General features: G+C 49.4%; 1 protein-coding gene across 1 annotated transcript in view; it reads right to left on the minus strand.

The window, feature by feature from the left end:
* Positions 1–11,100, minus strand: part of PAPPA (pappalysin 1) — a 178,676-nt gene that overhangs the window by 18,757 nt on the left and 148,819 nt on the right. Inside the window, exons 16-19 of the mRNA XM_009634899.2 lie at positions 10,860–11,070; positions 10,098–10,269; positions 6,590–6,737; positions 3,769–3,878 (exon numbers count right to left, since the gene is read on the minus strand). Coding sequence (XP_009633194.1) covers positions 3,769–3,878; positions 6,590–6,737; positions 10,098–10,269; positions 10,860–11,070 — 641 coding nt within the window. The remainder of the gene's footprint in view (positions 1–3,768; positions 3,879–6,589; positions 6,738–10,097; positions 10,270–10,859; positions 11,071–11,100) is intronic.

Here is an 11,100-nt window from a genome sequence, read left to right on the forward strand (position 1 = left end):
CTCCGGTCATGGCGCTTCCCTCCCATGGTGGGACTAACACAATGATGTCAACCATTTGCGGGCTGCAGAGGGGATTAGGTTTCCCCAAGAGGGGTTGGTGGAGAGCTCGCCTCCACCTTAGATGGGTCAAGTGTCCCCCAGGGCTAAAGCCCGGGGACCGGCATCTACCAGTCTCAGCTAACTCTCTCCTCAGGCACTAAACGAACATGACAATTAACCGTGGGCTTAACGTCGCAGTGGTGAGGGGATCAGCTGCTGCTGCCCAGGGAGGGGAGACACGGCGCTTTGTGGCTGTTTCCTCCTGTAGCTACAGATGGGGTGGGATGTTCTGCCTTCCCAGGCACCGAGCTGCTGCACTGCAGTAAGTCATTTCACCGCTCCGTGACTCAGTTTCCCTGCCCGCAAAATGAGCCCAAGACTCACAGAAAGAGGAGAGGGGAAAGAAGGAGAAAAACATAAAAGCTTAAATGAATAGGGGGGGGTATTTAAGGAGAATTCCCCTTAATGACTTCTGGACATCCAAAATCCCAGGGTTTGCAGTGCATATGGGAAAACCCATCGCCAGCAGTAAGGCAGCGTGTCAGGCGTGCGGAGGGGCCATGGCCACACTCAGCCCCGCTGGTAGGCAGAGTTGGGGCATGCAATCCCTTCCAAGGCTACCCCATACATGCACGTGCTTGCACAGTATTTGGCCTGTTCCTGCTCAGCACCAAGGCAAGGACCCAAATTCAGACAACCTAAGAAATTAGGTGTCTGCCCTGTTTCTCTGCAGTCACTGGGAAAAGAGCTGTCAAGCTGTCTTTCTGAGACATTTCACTTTTTTCTCTCCACTGCCTGCATAGTCAGCCTTGGCAGCTCTATCTAGAGATGTCTTCAACAGCTCGCTGCCCCTTGCATGTGCACGGTGAAGGGGAAATCATGGGAACAGCACTGGTTGCTCTGAACACAGCCTGCTGCAGCACAACGGGCACACAGAAGACGCGAGGTGAATTTTTTTCCCACTGAAAGTACTGATTTGGAAGACACTACCAACTTGCACTGATTTCGGCAAACTGTCTCAGACCCAACAAAGCAATTCAGCCTAAACCAATTCTGAGAAACACAGCAATATTTAGACATTTTTCAAAATGAAATATTTGTTGTTGTTGTTCCTTCGAGAAGACATTTCATTTCTAAGTTTTTTTTTTTTCATTTTCACTAAACAAAAAGTAAGAAAATCCTTGGAAATGAAATGCTGTTATGTTCAAACCAGCATGGTTTTGTCTCTGATTTTTTGGTTCACCAAAAATCACAGCAACAAAAAAAGTCACTTTGATTAGGAGAAAACATTTTTTTTTTTTAATTTGACAGAACTTCCAGCAAACCAAAAAATGAAGTGATTTGCACAGCTCTGCTCTAAACAACCCCCAGAGGAGGGATGGTTCCCTCTTCCCACTTTGCTTCCATAACAGCTGTTGCTTGAGCAGCTACACACAAATTTTTTTTTTCTTGCCAGCTCTCCCCATGTTTTATCCGTGCCTGCCCTCTCAAAGGTAAGCTCCAGAGGTCGGGCCTGCCTTTATCTGCGTCTCATACTGCACTCATTTGTACACTACTTGTGCCTGAAATTAAGTAAAAGTGTTTCCTTTGCGTCATTCAAGTACTCTGAGATCCACAAAGCCTCACCATGTAAATACAACCAGCTGCTTGCTGTGCTTGTATGGCACAACAGCAAGCTGTCACTGACCGTACATGGAGACACATATTATTAATGACATATAGCACATTGCCATGGGGACCTTCCCCTAAGGCATCCCAGTCCCGGCTCTCTAGGGTCTCCCCAGTCACACCAGCAGCAGCAGCACTTTCCCCAGTGGCACCCTGCAAGGCACCGCTCCCTGTGGGTGACATCCCCTTATCTGGAGAGTTCAGTAAGATGGATGTTTTACAGCTACCAAAACCCCCCTTCAGTGTGTCTCAGCATCCTAAAGGCTCCCCTCCATCTCCCACCACAAGTTTTCAAGCCCAGATCTCACCCTCTAGTTACAAAGTGTTTGTGGGGTTGAACTTGTATCTGCTCACAGCCTAAAGCTCTTGCAAGACCCTCACCATCAGGGCAAAAAAGGTCTTATTTACCACTGTACTTTTGGAAACCATTTCTCCTCCATTCCTCACTCCCGTCATCTCCCCCTTTACTACTATATGTTTTCCCTGCTGCCTAATGAGCCCTCCAGAGACCTGCAGGTATAAAACTCGTTACAGCTCCCTCTGCGCACCCGCATCAATAAGCGAAGGAGCACAGCAGAGAACAGGAGGGAAGCTGTCACTTTATTTCACCATGAATTACAAAACCACTTTAAAGTCTAGCACTCAGGAAAGAGCCAGTGAGAAATTTCCCCTAATACAGAGATAGGGGTTTTCTTTATGTTTCATGCCAGAAACTTGGCAAAGCCTAGGCTTAGGCAGTAATATAATCTTGGTGTCTGGAGTGAATGGGAAGCTGGGAAGGACACAGTGAGCTTGTCATATTCTCTGGGCTTAGGGTCCCCATCCCTTTCCAGGATTTATTCTATTGCTCCGTGTGAAATAGGGAAGTATAAAGTGGCGGAGATTGTTGGAGTGGCTCGCTATCCACAACCAAGACCAGACCGCAAAAATCCCGAACCCTGGGTACGTATTTAGGGAATGTAGAGAAGCAAACAGACCGTCCAAGCTGCTCAGGACATGCTGGGGCTGTGTTGGCTGCTTGTTCTCCTCCTAAATGGACTTCGAGTATATAAAACGGACTCCTGCAAAGCCAGGGCCAAGTATGTAAACGCCAACGGTGTTTGCTCAAGCACCACCAGCAACCTCCACCCTGCGACACGTGATGTGCCAGTGCCTTCCGACACGCACCTGAACATGTCCAGACAAACACCTACACCTGCAGAAATGCTGCGTAGGCACAAGCACCCAGTTACAGGCGTTTCTAGGCAGGAGGGCACATTTGTGTAGATGGCATGAGGGTTTTCAGAAAGAGGTGGTAGGTGAGTGTGGCTCCCACTGGTATCCAAGTGTAGGCATGAAACCAAGCAGCGATTTGCTGCAAGCGGCACGTGTGCGCAGGGGTGAGCGTGTGCTGAAGGCGCTGTACATGGGCGTGCGTGTCCCCATCAGGGCAGACCGACGCTGGCGTGCACTGGAGGATGCACAGGACGGAGTGCCGTGAGAGGTTAATGCTGCCTGTGCGTTTGCAGCAGGCAGGAGGAAGTGGTGACCTCTGGAAGGGGCTGTGCTGAGCAGGCATCTCTCGCATGCGGGCGAAGGGGCGGGGGGAGGACTCAGCCAGCTCTGCTGGTCCGGGAAATGAAATACCCTCTGTATCAGCTTCTTTTGTCATCCAAAAGCAGTGCAGAAAAATCCAGCCCTGCCAGCCAAAGAATGCAAAATACTGAACAGGAGGAAGAAAATAAAAGCTGGCCAGTGCCCTTTCTCTCACTGTCCCTCACATCTTCCTGTGTAATGAATCATGTTTCCAGATCAGACCCCCTGTAGGTGCTGGGTGAATCTGAGCACTTTACCTTGAACTGACTTTCACTGGGAAATGACAGAGAGAAAGCAACTTGGAAAGGAAGCCACCACGTTACCAGAACAACATGCAAAGACATGACAAAAATGAGTATCCCTTTCCTAAAGGGCAGAATTCCCCATGTATTCCCCTCACTGAATGAGCCGCAGGTAACGCTGATCACTCGCTGAAGATAAACAGGCGACAAGGGATACAGTCAGTGTAAACTGTCAGGTACTGACCTTCACTCTTTGAGGGTTCATCCAGTGCTGGATGTCTTGCACCGTCTCATTCACGCGCAGGAGGATGGGCTCGTGACTGTGATCCAGACATGAGGTGGAACACTCCGCGCCTGCATGGAACACGGAGGGGATAAAGCTAAAGGATAAAGCAAGCAGCTTCTGACCCTTTCAGCATCCTTCCAGCTGAAGGACAAGATTAGGGCTCGTTTTTCCTCAATTGCAATTAGCAGTCAACCATAACTATCACATATCTTCTAGCCACACATGAAATGCTGAGTAGAACCCTCCATCTCAGCAGGAGACCGTGGGGGTGGCAGATATTTCAGGGCCTTTTTGTATGAGCTGCATATCTAGGTATTTCTCTGGCTGTTAACTCCATGAAGGGGGTCAGGTTCTGCGCTTTCAGATCATGAAGAAAATGTGAAGGTTTTTCCATTTCAACTGCTCTTTCAAGCAATGGGACTGATTAAGCAGAGGCTGTTGAACTCATCACAGCTATGACATGACAAAAACCTACCGTTTGATCCGTCAAATTTACAGACCTTCAATAATAATCTTTCAGAGGGTGACCAAGCCTAATGATATTGCAGACAAGCTATCACCTAAGTCCCACAGCCGATAAAAAGTACGCAGGGAGGTAATGATGGCTTTGTTCACACATAAACCTGCTTTTTCTCTGATTAACTGTCATGCCCAGTGGGAATCCTGTCCTTTCTTTATTAAAACATGCTGCGATACTCTGCAGCAATATCCCAGAGCCCTGTGGTGACACAACCGTAAGCCCCAGTGTGTTGGACCATTACCATTTCCCCCCTGGAAAATCACTCTTGAATGGCACAGCTGCTGCAAACATGTCATTAGGATTTCTGCACTCCAATCAGTGCTGGGGGAGGAATTAATCTTTGCACTGGTTTGGAGAGCTGAACCTTTGGCTCAACACACACCTCAGCCTGGAAGGGCAGATTAGGTGTCTGAGGAATTACCGAAGGTGTGTGGGATTCATAGTGACCATGACTGGATGCTATTATTTTCCCCACCTGCCTCTGCCTTCTCCCGTACTCCCACACAGAGGAGTCAGCGGGAGCAGAGCAGACACGGGCTGTTGAGCCAGCAGGATGGGGAATGCTTGGGGCTTCTGTTGCTTTCCCCATGCACATGGTAGGGGCTCCACGGACCCGCTGGATGAGGCCCATTGACACCATCCCCATCACGAGTGAGCGGCAGGAGGGCACCTTCTCGGAAGGACATCGATCAGGCTTCCAAAAATATAAAGAAGAGAAGAAAACCCCAACAACCTGATCCCGAAAGGTGGTGCTGGGCGAGCCTAAGAAAGCGTGTGGTATGTCTCCATCTGCTGAGGATAAGAGCCAATGGCCGCTGTGCCCTTGCCGAGCTCTTCCTCCCTCTCCAGCAAGAGCCACGCTCTCGCGGAGGATCCGGCCAATGAGTCCCTCACCTCCATGACAACTGCATGGTCCCATCCCAGGATCTGGCCCGCCAGACCTTGCTTCTGGGATCGGTACCTGCTGGCAGCAGCCCTGGCAGGGCTGGGAGAGGACCAAGGGCTGGCAGGCGCCCGCTGGGTGGGCAGCTGCAGACCCTCCTGCTTCCAGCACTGAGATGCTCCCCTCCAAACCAGGATTCGCTATTTCCTTCCTTGCAAAAACCTGGCCAGCCCCAGGAGGTAACCTCGTCTCAAGGGTAAAACGCCTTGCCATATTAAGAGTCGCCACAGCCTGCTCGCTGCTCGCTCTCCCGCGCTCCACCACGCTATTTACGCTTACGGAAAGGAGCGGGTCAGAATTGTTTTGATATATGATCTGTAATTGGCATCATTACAGAGCGGTGATCTCATCCAGGTCGTGTTCTCCTCCCCAGGGAGGGAACACAAGGAGGCTTGTGGTCCCTCGCATGGCTGCGATATAATGAGGGAGCCGTGCAACGAGGAAATTTCTCCAAGTTCAAAGGAACAGGAAGAGGGAGGAGGGGGCTGGCAGGGGCTGGGAGTGGGGCTACAGGAAGGGGCCTCGCAGGTCTGTACGGGCTGCAGCCAGTGCAGCTCCTGTTGCAGCCCTTACAGCAGGGAGACCTCAAAAAGAGGGGCTGAAAATATAATATAGCGTGTACAATTCAGCGTACAGTCTATCCCTCCCTCTGCCTGGGTGACCCAAAGCAAAGCTGAGCACAGGAAGTCATCACCCCTTGTAGAGTGACCAGGCACCCCAGAAGGACGGGGGAAAATACACTCTGACAACAACAGCTCACAAACAACTGCCACACCAAAGGGGATGCTCAGCTGGTCACATATTCTTTCTGGAGAGACCTGAATTATCTTGGCGCTGCGCTTCCCTGCCCGCTTCCTGCCTTTCAGCCTCTGGGGTGTGCATGTGAGCGTGTTGGTGAAGGAGGGGGACATTACAAAAGTGTAAGAGCAAACGCAAGGTACAATCTCTCCCTATATTTTGAGGACTGGATGTGTGTCTGGCGTAGTCTGGCATGCTGGCTGCCCATTAAAACCAGCTGGCCAAGAAGGGACATGATGAAACTGGAAGTGCTGCAAGGAGCAGGCAATCAGAGCATGTTACGTTATGCCTGGCCTCTCAAAGCTTCACATTCCTAAAAGCAGTTCCTTGAGAAACCTCCTGTAGCAGCCTCTCACTCAGGCAAACAGGTCCACAGGAGAAGGTGACTTCAAGGACTGCAGGCTCCTTCCTTCCTCCCTCTTGTTCCCATCCTCTTCCTCATCTCCCATCCCACTGCTCCCCGCTCCTGTCTGAGCTGCATCCCCCGTGGCAGACGCCCAGGGTTGATGCTCACAAACCTATGCCGTAGCCGCCGGCGCACTGCAGCTTCAGGTGGCTGTTGAGCTGCGTGGGCAGTGTGCACTGGCCCTGCATTTCCCTGCAGAGATGAAAGGAGCCGCTCCAGGTGCCATCCTTCCGGCAGTGAATCACATTGCTTCCCCGGCCCTGGGAATGAGAGGAGATAACATGGATGGTCACACAAACAACACCAAGGACAGGCTGAGAAGTGAGAAGCGGGCAGAGCTGAGCTGGGAACAAAGTTCTGCTGGAGCTGGAAGAGCCCCCGGTTGGGACTGCCAGCCCTGCAGGGCAAGAAGGAGTTTTCTTCCAAAGAATAAAAAAAAGGAAGCCCACATTGCATACAAACACGCACACAGGTCTCTTCTGTGCAATGCAATGTCTTTGCGAGGCCCTTGCAAGGTCTCTACCTTAAACCAGACCCACTCCAGTTGCGATAAAGGCACATTCAGCGCATTTGCCTTCTTTCTTGTTGTTGAGAGGTTTGTGTTGAATGCAGACAACCTCTTCCCTCTTTCCATTTTCTAACTGGTTGCATCACCTTTGTCTCGAAAAAGAAAGAATCCCCAATGGCCATCTGAAGGAGGAAGGAAAGCGGGCCATGAGCAGGGATGCTTAGCAAGGCAGAACGTGCTCTTTAGAGCTTGGCTGCCTTGAGTGACAGCAAACGAAGAGGCTGAGACAGACACGCACAGAGGCAGGTGGAAAGGAGAAAAAAAATCCTCTGGTGCGGGAATGGGCAAGGAACAGAATATGACATTTCTCTTATAGAAAAGATTCTCTGTATGATACTGAAGAATGAATACCAAAGTCCGAGGGGAAATACCATGCCCTTTACAAACAACAAAGGAGTGTGCAGGCAATCTTTTGTCAGACCTATCCCCCTGGCACTGGGGATTTCTGCCCAAGCTGTTCTGCAGGATCTGCGAGCCCAACTGCCATGGGGTAATGTGGGACATTCAACAGGAGGATGTCTGGTGTGGCTGGGCTCCAAACCTCCCGCGGGGGCCTTGCTGGGTGGGAGAATCATGCAGAATCTCTGCTTCTCCTTGCCCGTTTTACATGCCAGGCATGTTGCCTGTCATCTACTCACCCTGCTCCTGGAAATTGTGCTGGATATCTTTGGGGATCCTGTAGTGCACTGGCTACGCTAGGATCCCAGGAGGGCTGCTGAACTTTTCTTAGGAGCTCTTCCCCACGACCCACACCCGCTGTTGCACAGGGATCTGCACAAGCCCCTGGTACCGGCATGGGACATTGCGCAGCCTTCACTGTTAGTCTTGTCCTTAATATCCTCACGTTTTCTTTTGCTCAGCTTTGTTGATGAACACAATGTTTAGTGAGATACAAAGCGGTCTTATCGGCAGACTACTGCCAGGGACCCGCTTGCCCTTCTCTAGACATCTGGCCATGGCCAGAAGTAATAAGAAAATCATATGAAAGGATAATGGACCAGATGGACTCAGGGTGTGATCCAGCTTGGTGACTCTCACCTAAGGGCCAGTTTGGCAGAGACTGATTGTTCATCTGATTTGTGCACAATATTCAGAAATGGAAGACCCTTGCTTTGGGTGCCAGGGGAGGTACCTGCTTAAATGACCATTACGTTCCTGGTGATTAAGAGATGCCATATGTACAGCTGAGTAATGATCTTTCAGCGTGGTGACAAATTCAGGAAGAGATTGCTAAGTGATAATTGAGCACAATTTGCTGTTTTAGCAAGTGTGGTGCACTTCCATTGCAATTTGCATGCCAGGGTTCAAGCATGATTTTTAAAGGTGAGCCACGAAACCTGATTTATGTTGCTGGAGCTGGCTGTGCTTGAGGGTACTATTGTATCATTTCTGCAATGTACTCAGAGATCCCAGGATATCCATTGCTATAGTAACATACTGTCCATCATTCCCTGACCTGCAAAATCTCTTGTGAAAATCCCTGCTGGTTTTCTTGCTTGGATGCAACGTGCATTATCACCTTATATAGCTGAGAGAGACTTAGTGGGGTTTAATCCTTAAATAATTAACACCTCTCAAGTGGTTCTGGCTTGTGCCAGGAGTCCTTCCTCTTTTTCTGTAGTCTATTTTCTGGGATATCTGGAAATACTTTTCTCTGCAAATCTCTTTCTCAAGATGTTATCTGCTCCTTTGCTCAAGGTGCTTTCGCAGCTGAACAGTCACTGCACTCTTCCTTACAGTGAATAGAGACATAGCTGTATCTCTTGCTTCCCACAGCTCACTTCATTACTGCTGTAACCCCAGCTCCACTGCTTGCTCCTCTTCACGTTCAGCTCATTTAAAAGCAAACACAACCCCAAAAGTTGTCATTACCCTGGTGGCCCCAGTTTCCCTGCATGGCGGCGATGGTACACGTCTTCAGCCACACCGACCCATCTGAACAAGTGGTAAATGCACAAAGCCACAGACGTCACATCCCAGAGCTCACACCCGAACTGCACCCAGGCATGCAACTTCTCATTTCACAAGGCTCTTAACCTCTTGTCAGTCTTCCACTAGGAAACCTTTTCCAGGTGCCCCGATGCAAAACCCCAGGGCTCTGCCTGTTGTCCCCGTGAAGAGGACCGGCCAACCTGGCAGGGGATGGGGGCAGCAATTGGCTTTTAACATTTGGAGCAGGTATCAGACGTGTCTTTCAGATCACTGGCCCTAGGTGAGATTTGGTGCCTTAGAATCTGGAAGGATATTAAAAGGCCTTTGACAGAGCAATCCCTGCTCCCTGCAGTCCAGGTAGTAGCAGCAGCTTCTACATCCCCATTTTCTCTTCCCAAGTGTATTAAGCAGCAACAGCACTTCTGGGAGAAGTTATTTATCTCACAAACTATAATTACCTCTGGTGAGGAAAACCAAGCATTTCAAACAAGATACCAAAGGCCAGACCTTCTCCTATCAGTTAACACAGCTCCTAGGAAGTCACAGGCAACATGCTGATTTGTGCCAGATGAGGATCTGACCCCTGATGCTAAATGACACCTTCACAGCCAGAAAAACATGAAAGTTTAGAGGCAGTTCACCTGAATAGTTGTAACCCCTATAAAATTAAATTCTCATATGGCACGTATACATATAATGGTAATGAGAAAAAAAATTGGGAGAGAAAAGCAAGGTAAACCAGAATGAAGAAACAGAATGAGTGCCGGTAACTCGTATCCTACTTACTTTCATTCGTTAGTTCTTATTTTCAAGCTAGATCATAGAGACATGGAGGCAGATTTTTCAGCCACTTACTGTCCGGAAACAGTAAGTCGCTTACTGCTAGTCCTCTACGGATAATAGTTAATACCATTACTACTATCATAAAAATAATATTTCCAGGCTCTTTGCAGTAGCTCTCTCCCTCTACTTTAATTATGTATTTGCCTTCTCCATATCTCTGTCTCTGCTCTCAGAAGAGCTCAATGGCGCTTAGCCCCACCAAGATCAGGGTCCTTAGGGAATATATGATAAAACCCCGCTTGTATGGGCTGAGATAATTTGGATAAGAGAGACTCACCGACTGATTGTCATCATCTTCGCACTTGATCCGGCACTCGCTGTTGAACTGGAAGCCGTTGGAGCACTGGTAGAGCCCGTGAAACTTGGAAGGCGGAGGGTCGCAGGTAACTGGCACGCAAGCGCCCGGCAGCCACGTGCCGTCTTGCGTGCACTGGATCTTAAAGGCTCGCCTGTTTGTACAGAAAAAAACCAAGACCATTTAGTGAGTGGCTGAGTCAGCTAAGAGCCTCTAAAGCCTCTGAGCTCTGCTAGCAGGTTGCAAGGGATGGGTGTGCTTGAGCTTTTAACACTTGGGGAACAAGTCGTGAATCTGCGTCATGAGGTCTCTGAGCAAAAATAATTATTTGCAAAGCCAACATTGAGCTTCCCAGCCTAAACTCCTCTTTTGGCCTTGTAAACATCTCCCAAAAACGCTGCTTCCCAGGGTTGTGGGCTGTGGTTGGTTTGAAGTGGGTTTGCGCAGAGTCAGAAGTATACGATAGCACTAACCCTTTCCTGCAGAGTTTCAAAGGGGACTCCCCAGGCTGCATATCAAAGGGGTATTTCTAAGGTAAGGTCTGTTTTTTGAGCACTGGTTAGGATTTTCAAAGAAGCCTAAGTGAGCTAGGTGCCTAAATCCCCTTGAAACTGCACAAGTATCTGCATGAAGGAATTGCTCAGTGATGTAGTCTGTTATAAACAGCCCAGCCCTTTCCCCAAATCATTTTCACTCATGGCTTTCTGAATCATGCTGACTGGATGGCATTACTCTGTCACGTACTTTCTTGCTTTTCTGGAGGATCCAGGGACATGGTAACCTGGTTTGCATTTGTACTTGCAAAACGAGCCCACTTTGTGCTTATCTTCTCGGCAACGAGTAGTCTGGAGATCTGCATTAGGGACGATGGAGGGTGCTCGACACATCAGCTCACACAGGGCCTCCGGAAAGGACCACAGCCCATCCTCCATGCAGGTCAAGTTGCTGTTGTTTCCTAAGAACAGTTAGGAAAGTTAACCACGTT

This window comes from Egretta garzetta, unplaced genomic scaffold (genome assembly GCF_000687185.1).
Source record: "Egretta garzetta isolate BGI_Z169 unplaced genomic scaffold, ASM68718v1 scaffold190, whole genome shotgun sequence".
NCBI classification, from domain to species: Eukaryota; Metazoa; Chordata; class Aves; order Pelecaniformes; family Ardeidae; genus Egretta; species Egretta garzetta.